Genomic DNA, 15000 nt, shown 5'->3' with positions numbered 1-15000 from the left:
ATCGAACTATAACATTGCTCAAGAAGAAATATTACAACACACGCTCGTCGTACTCGACCTGATGATAATGTTACACAAACCACCGGCGTACACGTACGTATGGTAATTTTTCGAAATACAATATATAATAGACGATATATACGTCGACCGGCACAAAACTTCGAACATTCTCTCGACCCTTCGCTAGATTGAAAGCGACTCGGTGTTCTCGAAAGATTCGTTCCGAAATTATATTTATTCTCGCTCGGACAGAGGAGAGCTGTCGCATATTTTGTGTAATAACAAAATTTTTGTTATTTTTTGGTTGATCGCATAGGGACCGCTTACGTAGAAACGCTCGCTAAATCCGCGATCTCGCAGTGTCTGACGGTTTCGGTTGGGTAGAAGCAGAAGATATACTACTACGAACTATCCACACCACCGTGGGCGAAGCCCGCACTCGACACGATATCGAATTAATGTTATTATTCAGCAGAAAAACGAATATCGTGTGATTTGGTTATCGGTGACCACGGTACCGACAGCGCTCGAGCAAGCGTCTGCCGATACTATAGAGGAAGCGTTTTCGATCCGTTTCGAAACGTACCTATCCCCCTATAGCGGCGTTTCGAGCACATCGCCCGTTTTCCGTTAACGCTGACGGGACCCTACGCGACTTTCGGTTTTTTCCACTTTTCGTATAGTCCTAGTCAATATAATTTATATCCGTCGATATGATATTGTATCAGACATGAATACGCATATCGATCGATATATTAAAATATTATAGGATAACGTTCTGACAACAGGACGTCTCGATTACAATGTTTATCGGAAAGTGTAGTGAAAATTTGTGTAAGGCCTATACCGCTTTCTCGCCATTACAACATATGAGTTGAGACGGTGAGACGATACTTGAATTAATGGGAGCAAACAGAATTTCGGAAGCGTGATAAAAAATTTTCAAAGAGAAATTTTGGCGAAAATTTCACTATACTTTCCGATATTTTCACCACACTTTCCGTTATTTTCACCACACTTTCCGTTCATGATTATTTTCGCCAAAATTTCCGTCTGAAATTTTTTTCTTCACGCTTCCGAAATTCTGCTCGCTCCAGAAGGCAGAGGTAAACTTTCATTACACTTTCCGTTATATTTATGTTTTCACTACACTTTCCGTTATCTTTTATATTTTCACTACACTTTCCGTTCGGGTTATTTCGCCAAAATTTCCATTTCAAATTTTTATTTCACGCTTCCGATATTCTGCTTGTTCGCGGAAGGCAGAGGTAAACTTTCATTACACTTTCCGTTATATTTATGTTTTCACTACACTTTCCGATACTTTTATATTTTCACCACACTTTCCGTTCACGATTATTTTCGCCAAAGTTTCCATCTGAAATTTTTTCTTCACGCTTCCGAAATTCTGCTCGCACCCAGAAGGCAGAGGTAAACTTTCATTACACTTTCCGTTATATTTATGTTTTCACTACACTTTCCGATACTTTTATATTTTCACCACACTTTCCGATACTTTTATATTTTCACCACACTTTCCGTTCATGATTTATTTTCGCCAAAATTTCCATCTGAAATGTTTTCTTCACGCTTCCGAAATTCTGCTGCTCCCAGAAGGCAGAGGTAAACTTTCATTACACTTTCCGTTATATTTATGTTTTCACTACACTTTCCGATACTTTTATATTTTCACCACACTTTCCGTTCACGATTATTTTCGCCAAAGTTTCCATCTGAAATATTTTCTTCACGCTTCCGAAATTCTGCTCGCTCCCAGAAGGCAGAGGTAAACTTTCATTACACTTTCCGTTATATTTATGTTTCACTACACTTTCCGATACTTTTATATTTTCACCACACTTTCCGTTCACGATTATTTTCGCCAAAGTTTCCATCTGAAATATTTTCTTCACGCTTCCGAAATTCTGCTCGCTCCCAGAAGGCAGAGGTAAACTTTCATTACACTTTCCGTTATATTTATGTTTTCACTACACTTTCCGTTATCTTTTATATTTTCACTACACTTTCCGTTCGGGTTATTTCGCCAAAATTTCCAATTCAAATTTTTATTTCACGCTTCCGATATTCTGCTTGCTCGCGGAAGGCAGAAGTAAACGTTCACTACACTTTCCGGTATATTTATGTTTTCACTACACTTTCCGCTACTTTTAAATTTTCACTACACTTTCCGTTTTCTTTTATATTTTCACTACACTTTCCGTTCGGGTTATTTCGCCAAAATTTCCATTTCAAATTTTTATTTCACGCTTCCGATATTCTGCTTGTTCGCGGAAGGCAGAGGTAAACGTTCACTACACTTTCCGTTATCTTTTATATTTTCACTACACTTTCCGTTATCTTTTATATTTTCACTACACTTTCCGTTCGGGTTATTTCGCCAAAATTTCCAATTCAAATTTTTATTTCACGCTTCCGATATTCTGCTTGCTACCGGAGGGCAGAGGTCGATTAAGTTTGACGATAGTCGTGTCACTAAGTGTTCTGGCGATGTTCTAAATTTACTGTAGTCTCTGGAGATACCCTACATTTTGTTTTATAAAAGAGAAGACATTAGTAGATCAAGATGTTCACATGATGTGGTGCTTGCTGCTGCTGCAGGTTTTTCCGGGTTTTCCTGCAGCTGAAAAAGCAAATGCGCCACTGGAATCATCAATGAAGTCGCCCCTCCGGAGCGTCAATTAAATTTTGTTGTTTCATAATTTCATGATTTGTATTACTTTCTTGACCTGAGACTTACTTCAAAAATATAAAAAATACACACGAATTCATTTCATAAGCTTTTGTGGTTCTGAAAAGAACCTTTTTTTTATGGAAACGGTAAGGACAATACAGGGGGAGGCATTAAATTCAACCGCCAAATCCGTACAAGGTTCGACCTTGCCTTTTCAGGGCGTATACAACATCCATGGCTGTGACGGTTTTGCGTTTCGCATGTTCGGTATATGTTACGGCATCTCTGATAACATTTTCGAGAAATACTTTGAGTACTCCACGAGTTTCTTCGTATATCAAACCCGAAATACGTTTAACACCACCTCGACGGGCTAATCTTCTAATGGCAGGTTTCGTTATTCCTTGGATATTATCACGCAATACTTTACGATGACGTTTCGCTCCTCCTTTTCCTAAACCTTTACCTCCCTTGCCACGACCAGTCATTTCGAATGTTAAGAATAAATTATATACTGCACGATACGAATGAAATACTGTTAGTGATACTAACGACAGACTTCGACTAAAGTTCTACACCGAACTCGGTCGGGTTTTGTTAAATTTCATGACTCCGCCCACAACTGGAAATCGGACCAATGGCGTCTCGTCTAGATGGTATATAATAGTTGGCGTGTATAAGCCGACTCAGTTCATATGTTGTCCGTCTATCGTTCGGTATACATTTCGTTCGTTACAATTCGCAATAGGTTTTGAAAATGGCTCGTACCAAGCAGACCGCTCGTAAATCGACTGGAGGTAAAGCTCCGAGAAAACAATTAGCTACTAAAGCAGCTCGCAAAAGTGCACCGGCTACGGGAGGTGTTAAAAAACCTCATCGTTACAGACCCGGTACTGTTGCTCTCCGAGAAATTCGACGTTATCAGAAGAGTACTGAATTGTTGATTAGGAAATTACCCTTTCAACGTTTAGTTCGAGAAATCGCTCAAGATTTCAAAACCGATTTACGATTCCAAAGTTCAGCCGTCATGGCTTTGCAAGAAGCTAGCGAGGCGTATTTGGTAGGACTCTTCGAAGATACGAATTTGTGCGCCATTCACGCCAAGCGCGTTACCATTATGCCCAAAGACATTCAGTTAGCAAGGAGAATACGCGGAGAACGAGCTTAATTTCATATATATATATCCCAATATATATTGAAAATATATACAAAAAAAAGGTTCTTTTCAGAACCACAAAATGCAATTGATGAAAGAATTCGTTTATCGATAGATATGAATGAATGAATGAATGAATGTATGATATTTTCAATAACTCGCATCACGTAAATATTAAATCACGGGTGTTTGCAGAACATGTTCAGTATGATCCAAATATGGATTATAATACTGAAATTTTTTACTTTCCGAAACGAATCTTTCGAAAAGATCATTTTTAGAAACGGCTGAGATAAATAACGAAAAACAAGCGATCACTGAATGAAAGATCGCTCATAACATCACCATCTTTTCGTAAATTTCCTCTGATTCATATTTTTGAATACCTGGCATAAATCTCGAGTGACTTTTTGTAATATACCCTATACCAAAAATGAATCGTTCTCGAGATATTCGATCGTTTATACAGAAAAAGTAGGTATTATTCGGTTCTCGAGCCATTTCCCTATAAAATTGAAAACAAGTCTCATAGAATACATAAGCTATTATTGATTCATCAAAATATTACATTCCGTCGTCTTGTAGGAGGAGTAACATTTCCAAAATGATGAACGAGGTATTAGGAGTCGATGAGTAATTCTGAAGATATAAAAATCAGTGATTTCTCAAATGGAACACCCTTAGTTTGGAAATCTCGAAATGATTTTGACTCATTTTCCTGAAACGATCCCAATATCAGAAAATAAGTCAACTGTTCACAAGACATATTTCAATGAAATAGAAAGACAGAGCAATATTTTTTAATTTTTACTCTTTTACGAAATTATTCGATTCATATCAATTCGATAGTCGGCGGCGGCGGCGGAAGAAATATTATTTATCTATTTTTTTTCTGTTTATAGGGATAGGCTAGGTAGGTAGTTCTGACTATTTATTTATATATTTGTTGGACAGTTGAATTATATACGAATTCTTGTAAAAAAAATTGTGGCCCTGAAAAGGGCCATTTGTTTTCTTAGACTTCGTCGCCGGAGAGAGAAGTCAACTGATAGAAGAATTTACTTCTTCTTTTTTGGAGAGGCAGCTTTTTTGGCTTTCGGAGAAGATGCCGATGCAGGGGTCGCTTTCGCGGTTTTCGGTTTGGGTGCTTTCGGCTTTTTTGTTGGTCCTTTGTTAGTTTTCTTTGCTTTCGAAGGAGACTTGGTTTTACTAGCAGAAGTCGCGGACGAAACCTTAGAAGCGACGGTCTTTTTATCCTCGGCAGTTACCTTTTTAGGCTTGGCTGCGGCAGCCGCTTTCTTTTCCGGAGAGGCTTTCTTACCTTTCGGTGATGCAGCAGCCTTCTTGCCGGTTTTAGCTTTTTCACCAGCTACGCGTTTAACGGGAGTTTTTTTGGCCTTCGCACCGGCCGTACCGGACGTTTTCTTTTCGGTAGCCGACGGTTTTGCCGAACCAGAAGATGCCGATGCCAATTTGAACGACCCCGATGCACCTTTTCCTTTAGTTTGTACTAATGATCCGGAAGCAACCGCAGATTTAAGATATTTCTTGATGAAAGGTGCCACTTTTTCTGCGTCAGCCTTATAATTCGCCGCAATATATTTTTTTATGGCTTGTAAAGAGGAACCACCCCGTTCCTTCAATCCTTTAATAGCGTTATTAACCATTTCCGACGTAGGTGGGTGAGAAGGTTTACTTCTTGGATTTTTAACTTTCTTTTCTTTCTTCGCAGTAGACTGTGCCTGCGGCGACGAAGATGAATTAGCCGAAGCCGAAGAATTCTGATTTTCTATGTCTGCCATAGTAAAAAAACAACTGACAATATATTCTCGGAAGATAGATGCTACACTCGTTAGGCGTCTAGAGAGAATGATGTAGTCCTCCCCCCCCATGCCCCTCCCGGGTTGTGTGCCCAGGTCGCAAGCTCCCTCCTTACGGAAATGCTTCCGCAGGTTTGGACCTGGCGACCCTTTCCTTCCACCCCCGTTTCTTAGGGAAACGGTCCTCAATCCAGCTGCTGGCACTTCAGCAAGATTGATATCTAACCTCTTTGGTTGGAAACCAGCCTTTAGGTGCTTTTATTTCCCTATCTAACTTCTCGGTTTAAATTTTATTTGGCTCTTGTTTGTCGCGGTATTCCTAATTGAATTTTTGCATGGGGGCCCCCAAAGCTAACGGCGGCCATAGTTGTGATAGTCGGGCGTTTCCCAGTGAAGCTGAGAAATGTGACTTTGAAATTGAATCGCGGTTTTCCTGTAAGAGAATATATGGTTAATACACTTAAGATTTTTATACTTGCCTGAGCCGCCTGACGGCGACTCGTGGGGGCGGTCTCTCATTTTGTCTTGTCGGCCTTGGATGTTTGTCCCTTTCTCGGAACCTGGGGTCACCCATATTCAACGCATCGTGTAGATCGCGAAACGCTGGATTTGAGTGCGATCTGATTCTATCGAACATGCTTTCTGCATGTTCTCTCATATACACGTCCACATACTGCGTGTCCAGTCCTAGATCTCTGTATATGAATCTGTTAGGGATATAATACGGAGCATTTACGGCGGCCCTTACGCTCGTGTTCATAAATGCTTGGATCTTCTTTCTGTATGTCTGCGCGCACTGGCCCCAGGCAGTGCATGCATACAGAATTATCGGCATCAGGATCGTTCTGATCATCAGTAGCTTGACTTTCAGTGCCATGTTACTACTTCTTCCTATGATCGGTGCCAGGCGTCTTCTGGCCTGTTTGGCCATTCCAATTCTCTGTTGTACGTGTTCCTGGAATGTTAACTTCTTGTCTAGGATGACCCCGAGATATGTTGCTTTGTTTGTCCACGGAATCTCTTGTCCGTTGAAGATGACGTTGCCTTCCGGATGTACGAACCTGCGGGTGAACAGTATCGCCTGACTCTTGTCAGGGTTGATACTGATCTTCCACAGGTTAGCCCACTCCTCTAATCTGTCTGCCTGTTGTTGCAGGTATCTTGTTACGAGTGCTTGACTCCTAGATCTCGCCAGCAGGGCCGTGTCGTCCGCGTAGAGTGCCAACTTGTTAAAGTTGTTCTCTGGCTTGGGCACGTCTGCCGTGTATACGGAGTAGAGGTGTGGCGAAAGGACTGCACCTTGCGGGACTCCTGCCTCCAGTAGTCGAACTGTTGATAATTCGTCTCCTACTCTGCATCGGCATCGCCTGTCAGCTAGAAAAGACTGGATTAATCTTACCATTGGTTTGGAGTATCCGAAATCGCTCATCTTGGCTAGTAGCCCGTCGTGCCAAACTCTGTCGAACGCCTTGGAGACGTCTAGGAAGATAGCTCCGGTGTTGTGTCCTTTGCCAAGGTTGAAGCCTTCTGTCGCAAATTCCACTACCCTCAGGACTTGTAGCTCTGTTGAGTGCTCTGATCTAAAACCGAATTGTTCGTTGGGGAGGATCCCTAACTCTCTGGTTTGTTCTTCCAGTCTCTTCAGGATGACGCGTTCCGCCACTTTGCTTATGGATGGCAGTAAGCTTATTGGCCGGTGGTTCGCTGGAAACAGGTGGTTTTTCTTGGGCTTTGGTATGTGGATTACCGTTGCCTCTTTGAACTGGTACGGGAAGTGTTGCAGTCTGAGTATAGCATTTATGATGTTGGTTATGGCTGCTATACCCTTTCGCGGCAGCACTTTCAGTGCTCTATTTGTTATGTTGTCTGGGCCTGGTGCTTTCCGAGTGATAAGGTGCCTCAGAATGTCTTTCACTTCCTCAGGCGATGTCGGGGCCAGGGGTTGCGCATTATCTGTTCGTCGGTTGAGCCTCCGTACCGTTCTTTCCACCTGGTTTTCTATTTCCTCTACCTCGTCTGTGAACGGGACGTCATTCTCTTTGCACTGCCTTTCGAAGTTGTCCGCGAATGCTTCCGCCTTCTCCTGGTCAGTGTAGACTATTCCTTGCTCGCCGTGTATTGGTGGGCAGGGTTGTCGCGGTCCGTTCCTAAGTTTCTTCTGCATTTGCCACGCAGATCTATCTTCTGTGGCCAGCTCTCCCAGACGGGTGGTCCATTGTCTTTCTCGGATCGCTTTCAGCTCTTCTTTCAGTATCCTGTTTGCTCTATTCATGCACCTTTTGTCCATCGGTGCACGTGTTCTTTGGTACTGTCTTTTCAGGCGTCTTCTTATTCTGATTAGTTCCATCGTTTCTGGTGGAAGGTGCTCTTGGAAGTTAAAGCGCGTGGCTGGGACTTCCCTCGCGCTTCTTTCCGTTGTTTGTGTGATCGCCTGCTGAAGCTGGTCCGTGGCGTTCTCCAGATCTGTTTTTGTTTCGATGCGTGGTATCTCACCCAGCGCGTCGTGTATGGTTCGTTGGAATCTTGTCCAGTCTATGATTCGCTTCGTTGGGTTGTCTGCTTCCACTTCTCCCCTTCCTATTGTGAATAGGATGGGGTTGTGGTCTGACGACCCTTCCTCTAGTACTTCCATCTCCGTAGTATCGATGTTTTGTACTAGCGCGATGTCAAGAGTGCTTGGGACTGCGTCTGCTTGCGGGTAGTACGTTGGGCTGTTCGGTGCTACTACCTCGATGTCCTCAAATTCGTCTAGTAATCTTACTATATCTCTGCCTCTTGTGTTTGCGAACCTACAGTTCCAGTCTGGCGACTTTGCGTTGAAGTCGCCGATGGCCACTGTGGGATGGTGATCTGGGAATAATTCTGCCAAGTCGGTTCTTTCTATTCTTCTACCTTGCGGGGGTAGGTATACCGACGATATTTTCAGCTGCTCGTAGCGTCTCACGTTGACTCTAACTGCTACTGCTTCGCCGATTTGGGTTTCCGGTCTTCTTTCTTCGTTTTGCGCTAGGTCTGTTTTGACTAGTAGCGCAACGCCTCCCGCGGCGTTGCGCCCCCCTGGCCTGTCTGTCCTGTACATGTTATATCCTGGGATGCGGTAGCTCTTTTCGCTTCTTATCCGTGTCTCCTGGAGCGCCATGACGTCTATTTCTAGGCGCGATAGTAGCTCCAGTAGCTCGTTTCTTCTTTCTGTGAAACCGTTGATGTTCCACGATCCTACGACTAGTCTTCCAGGCACTCGTGCTGGCATTACTGTCGTCCGGGTGTTTGGATTAGGGCTGCTAAGACCGCTTGCGCGATCTTTTGCTGCTCAGTCGTCAGATTTCCTAGAATTTGGATCAGCTCGTTTCCTCCGGTTTGTTGTGCCTTTGGTGCTGGCTTTCTCTGAGCTGTTTGTTGCCGGGGCCTCTGACTCTCCGTTTGTCGAGGCCTGTTTCCTGTTGATTGCGAGGGTCTTGGTTTGGGGAACATTCTGCATCCCCTGTAGCTTGCCGGATGCGCACCCAGGCAGTTTGCGCATTTGGCCGGCTCTTCCCTTTGCTTTTGGCATTCTCTAGTCTCGTGTTGTTCACCGCATTTTACGCAACGTGCGGTTGCGTGGCAACATCTCTGTGCATGCCCGAAGTACTGGCAACGGTGGCACTGCCTTATCTCTTTTTTGTTAATTCTTTGCGGCTCCGCCCGCACGATCAGATTTACGCATGTTCTCAATGCGTATATTTTGTCCTGGTCTTTCGGCACTTTGACCAGGAATAGTGGCAGAATTTGTCTGGTTTTTCTGGACGTCATTCTGTGACATTCCAGAACCTCAAAACCTTGTCTGGTGAGATCTGCCGCGACGTCCGCGTCCTCCACGTTCTCCGGTATCCCCCGGATCACTGCGTGGAGTGGGATTTCTTTCTTAAGGGTGAACGTGTGGAATTCCAGGCGGAATTCTTCCATGTATCTGGTGGCTTTGCGCCACTCTTCTTCGTTGTTTGCGTAGATGTAGATACCATCTCTAGTAAGTCTTGCCTTGTTATATCCTATTTTACGGGCTTCGAGACCTCTGGAGATTTCATTCCACCGTTTGCTGTCATGGACAACTATTGGTGGTGGTGACATGGGATTTGTTTGTTTCGGGTGCGTGACCGCGTTTGTTGATCCTTCTTGTTCGTTTGGCTTGTCCTCGGTTTGCCTGGGGGTTGGCCAGACTGGGACCTCCGGAGTTTTACGTTCTCCGGTTGGTACGATTGCTGGTATGTTCCCAGTAATGGACGTCTCTTCCGGTTTTGTTGTTTCCTCTGTCTCCATTTCCGTTTCCTCCGGTTTCTTTTGTAATACGACAAGTCGCGAGGTTCTCTTCCTTGCTTTCCTCGCCTTTCTCGTTTCGGCCTTTTCGAATCCGTCTTCTGTCTCCGTATCTGTGGTGTTTTCAGGCTTTCTTTGCCTCTTCTGGGAGGCTTCTTTTTCTTTTTCCGTTTCCTTGATGGCGGCGGTGTCTATTTTCTTGTCTTTTTCTTTTTCCTCTTGTTTTGGTTTTGCTGGGGCTTTGCTTTTGGTTTCTTCTTTGTTCTTCTCCTGCGGTTTTTCGGCAGGTTTTGTCCTATCTTCTAGCCTTCTTCTGAGGGCTGCATTTTCGGCCAATATTTGGTCGAATTTCTTGTTCATGTCAGCCATTTGGCTGACCAGCTTGTCCAGAGTGTCTCTTAGCTTTGCGTTGTCTTCTTTTAGAGCTTTGTTTTCAGCTTCCATTTTTTACGGTCTGTGTGGAGTGGACTCCCTGAAAATAAGTGGATTAAAATTCTAATATTATATTTAGTTCTAAGAAGAACTGAATTCTCTTTATCAGTTCTGATAAGAACTGTTGTTTGTGTGTCTCTTAAACACTTCACAGTTTGCCTCCTTAGGTGGTCCTTCACAGGTAAACTTTCACTTCTAGTCGATGTTGCCTCTACGAGCTCTCGATGTCGAATGATTGTGTGATGTCTGTGGGATGTAGTCCTCTGGTGTTCCGTTTGTTTAAATATTCTGGGTCGAAGCACAGGCGGACGGGAGACTGAACGCTCGACATTCTCGTTAGACACGATATTGACGGCTTCCATTCTGCTGTCGAAATGTTCGCATCAACTTCTTTACGAAATCAATGCCGGTTTCCTATTTAGACTTCGACTAGCACAATAACGTGGATAGATTCTACGTATTCCGAAAATATTTTCTGATAAGAAAAAGCTAATATTAAACCTCGACAACTCACAGTAAATTACAATGAAATATGAAGTATTGATGATTTTGACGTAACTCCAGACAATTCCTTTCCGAAAATACTCGTAATCGATGATCTGGAAGGAACCTTCGAATAAATATCATAGGCGCGACTGTCTATAGAAACATGATACATTAGCCGATAATACTCGATAAATACACGAGTGAATAGGGGCATCGAAGAGACCTCGTGTCTACCTTCATACACGACTATAACCAAGAACCGACGCTTCTAATAGCATCAACATTTTCAAAAATTATCCCTATAAAAGTGTTCGATGAAAACGGCATTCGAATAATAACGAACGTTATTAATGTTATATTCGATAAGATATAATCATCGTAATATACTTTCAATAAAAAGGTCGATACTACAACACGAACGAACGAACGAACGAACGACGATACTGTGAGCTCTATCTATAACGGAGTAATACACACCCACCCCCACCCGAAATATATAAATCGTCAATGTTATAGTCGAAATCAGAAATGCTAATCATAAACGTTTTTAGACAACATATTAGCACGTAAAAAAAAAACACGTTAAAAAATAACATAAGTAATAGAGTACATGACTAGTATAACAGTAACGAACGTTAACTTTTTAGGTTGATAGGTAGGTAAGCACCATCTAAATATAGGTGGCAAAATTATTTATTATCATCGCGCGTTTCACGAAAGGAGGTAACAATGTACTGATAACAAGGCAACCCAACCGAGTGAGACCTAGCGCCCTAGCAAAAATAAATTATCATTCAGCGTCGAAACGATATTGTAAGAATTCTTTCATAAATATTTTGTGGTTCTGAAAAGAACCGTTTTTTTTTAAGAATGTATATCGTAGACCGGAATAAGTAAATTATTTCGAACTGGTATATTTCGTAACTGCTTTGGTGCCTTCGCTGACGGCGTGCTTCGCCAATTCACCAGGAAGTAACAGACGTACTGCAGTCTGAATTTCTCTGCTCGTAATAGTCGATCGCTTGTTATAATGAGCAAGACGGGAGGCTTCCGCTGCGATACGCTCAAATATATCATTTACGAAACTGTTCATGATGCTCATCGCTTTACTGGATATTCCGGTATCGGGATGGACTTGTTTCAATACTTTGTAGATATAAATTGCGTAACTTTCCTTCCTCCTCCTCTTCTTTTTCTTATCGGTCTTCGATATATTCTTTTGGGCCTTTCCGGCCTTCTTCGCAGCCTTTCCACTAGCTTTGGGTGGCATTCTGAAAATTTAATTTCGTCAATATCAAACAAACAAGTACTATCGTGCAGGTTTGCTTTCGACTCAATGTAAAAGACGCCACTCTGTCGTCACTATTTCAGATAGTAACTGGAACTCTAGTAGGCTCCGCCCACCGGAAAGTTGAGCGTTCGAGAACGCCCATTGGTCGGTAGGACGGTATTAATACAGGTCGATTCTATATAGAAATCATTGTATAGAAAGCTACTGTTAGAGCAACATCGAATAATTCTCAGTGAATTCTTTAAATTTATCCGATATATAATACTAATCTACGATTCGACATGTCTGGACGTGGAAAAGGAGGTAAAGTTAAGGGAAAGGCAAAGTCCCGTTCCAGTCGGGCTGGACTCCAATTCCCAGTAGGACGTATTCATCGACTCCTTCGTAAGGGAAATTATGCCGAACGAGTTGGTGCCGGCGCCCCGGTTTACTTAGCCGCAGTAATGGAATATTTGGCAGCTGAAGTCTTGGAATTGGCCGGTAATGCGGCTCGCGATAACAAAAAAACCCGTATCATTCCTAGACATTTACAGCTGGCCATTCGAAACGACGAAGAACTCAATAAATTGTTATCAGGAGTAACCATTGCTCAAGGTGGTGTTTTGCCCAATATTCAGGCGGTTTTGTTACCGAAAAAAACCGAAAAGAAGGCATAAGTACACATTTCCTGAGAGAGGAAAGCGACAAATAAAATATCGGCCCTTATCAGGGCCACAACGATTTTCTCTAATGAATTCGACAATTGCATATATTTTTTTTTATTTTCTTGTCATCGCTTTTCGATACAATTGTTGACGCAGCACGATATGCGATTGTTTCTTTCTTGCTTGCGCATATTTACGTATACATGTATACATGATTAATAATATTATTATTGTTCAACTTCTTATTTTCGTGCCGAAACAAGTGATTTCTATTTGCTGAAATCAAATATCAGAATGTCTGTACGTTTATTCGTGATGAAAATAAAATGTATGCAGTAATATCAGATTTAGGTATACAAATGAATAAACATAACAATATCCATAGAAATATTATACATTCTTGTTCGTGGAATTACAATATAGACAATCATGAGTAAATTGGAATGAATAAATGAAAACAAAAAAAATTATACCTAATTAAATTATATAGCATAGATGAATGCATACATACATTTCAATATCTGCAGAAATGAATGACGAGTATATAAAAATAGGTTGTTATTATTATTCATAGTAATTTGTGAAATGGGATAGATGAATATTATAAGCATAAAACAATAATATTTGGACAGTGGTTCATTAACCTTCGATCAGTTTATGAATATTCATTTTTTCAATTTTTTCTTTACGTACAAATGGTATCGCGTTTTAAAGCGGCGTTTCAGAAAAGTTTCATATGTAATTTCTATTGGTGAATAATTGAATAGTTTGGGAGCTACCTAGCTAGCTAGCTAGATACCAGTAGCTTCCCTGTCCTATAGATTTAGAAACCGAGTGGTATATAATCTAATTGTACAGATCGTTCTTCTCTTTTCTTCTTCGTATACAGATGTAGTAAGGTTGAAATTAATAATTTCGTTAAGTATACAGGATAAAATGAAGCAATTATTCAGGTAATCAAAAGAATGACAGATAATGCTTAAAATTAGATGGGTATATCGTTCGAATTTAATTTGGTAATTCGTTAATTATTACTCACACCAAAGTAAAGTATATAAATCGAATTCGTTTTGAAAACAAATTGTGGTTCTGAAAAGAACCGTTTTTTTTTTGTAAATTTCTCGTCGGAATATGAATCTAACCGCCGAAACCATATAATGTACGCCCTTGACGTTTGAGAGCGTATACTACGTCCATGGCCGTGACGGTTTTTCTTTTGGCGTGTTCTGTATATGTTACCGCATCTCTGATAACATTTTCGAGAAATACTTTGAGTACTCCACGAGTTTCTTCGTATATCAATCCGGATATACGTTTTACACCTCCACGACGAGCTAATCTTCTGATGGCAGGCTTCGTAATTCCTTGAATATTATCTCGCAACACTTTGCGATGTCTTTTTGCTCCGCCTTTTCCTAATCCCTTTCCTCCTTTTCCTCTACCAGTCATTTTGTGTAATACAAACGGAAGATTATAGAGAAAAAAAGTACGAGCGAAATACGTTATTACTACTTCGAATGCTCGAGAACAACTGAAGGCCGTCGGCGCTGGAAGCTGGTTTTGTCTTGTTTTTGGGGGGACACGCCCACTTTCTTCGATTCAACCAATGGTAGAAGTTCCCTATCCTTATACCTGAATAAAACTGTTAACGACCGATCGTGAAGGCTCACTAATCAGTATTTGTCGTTCGACTGAGGAACTATTCGTATACGATGGCTCGTACAAAGCAAACAGCTCGCAAATCTACCGGAGGTAAAGCCCCTAGAAAACAGTTGGCTACTAAAGCCGCCCGAAAAAGCGCACCCGCTACTGGAGGAGTTAAGAAACCTCACAGATACAGACCCGGTACTGTCGCTCTTCGAGAGATTCGTCGTTACCAAAAAAGTACGGAATTATTAATCCGAAAACTACCATTCCAGAGATTAGTAAGAGAAATCGCCCAAGATTTTAAAACTGATTTGCGATTCCAAAGTTCAGCCGTTATGGCTCTACAAGAGGCTAGCGAAGCATATCTGGTGGGCCTTTTCGAAGATACCAACTTGTGCGCTATACACGCTAAGCGTGTTACTATTATGCCAAAGGATATTCAATTGGCTAGACGAATCCGCGGAGAACGTGCTTAATAAAATCGAATAGTACGACGAAGTAATGAAAGAAAAAACGGTTCTTTTCAGAACCACAATTTATAT

The 15000-nt window shown here is 41.9% G+C and overlaps 4 protein-coding genes across 4 annotated transcripts in view; 2 read left to right on the top strand and 2 right to left on the bottom strand.

Moving 5' to 3' along the window:
* Positions 1-11774: 11774 nt before the first annotated feature.
* On the bottom strand, positions 11775-12146 carry LOC141484391 (histone H2B). Its single transcript, XM_074179431.1, has one exon. The coding sequence runs from the start codon at positions 12144-12146 to the stop codon at positions 11775-11777; it is 372 nt and encodes a 123-aa protein (XP_074035532.1).
* A 293-nt stretch (positions 12147-12439) lies between these two features.
* LOC141484390 (histone H2A) lies at positions 12440-12823 on the top strand. Its single transcript, XM_074179430.1, has one exon. It carries the CDS (start codon positions 12449-12451, stop codon positions 12821-12823), a length of 375 nt encoding a protein of 124 aa, XP_074035531.1. The 5' UTR covers positions 12440-12448.
* Positions 12824-13916: 1093 nt separating this feature from the next.
* On the bottom strand, positions 13917-14306 carry LOC141484389 (histone H4). Its single transcript, XM_074179429.1, has one exon. The coding sequence runs from the start codon at positions 14258-14260 to the stop codon at positions 13949-13951; it is 312 nt and encodes a 103-aa protein (XP_074035530.1). The 5' UTR covers positions 14261-14306; the 3' UTR covers positions 13917-13948.
* A 217-nt stretch (positions 14307-14523) lies between these two features.
* Positions 14524-15000, top strand: part of LOC141484387 (histone H3) — a 683-nt gene continuing 206 nt past the window's right edge. Inside the window, exon 1 of the mRNA XM_074179428.1 lies at positions 14524-15000. This exon is cut by the window's right edge and continues 206 nt beyond it. Within this exon, the coding sequence (XP_074035529.1) occupies positions 14524-14934 (411 nt within the window). The 3' untranslated portion in view covers positions 14935-15000.

Source organism: Leptinotarsa decemlineata, unplaced genomic scaffold, assembly GCF_025532065.1.
Source record: "Leptinotarsa decemlineata unplaced genomic scaffold, Ldec_3_MD MMD2_tig00005550_RagTag_RagTag, whole genome shotgun sequence".
NCBI classification, from domain to species: Eukaryota; Metazoa; Arthropoda; class Insecta; order Coleoptera; family Chrysomelidae; genus Leptinotarsa; species Leptinotarsa decemlineata.
The sequence above is the reverse complement of the archived record's forward strand: the minus strand, read 5'-3'. Positions and strand labels throughout refer to the sequence as shown.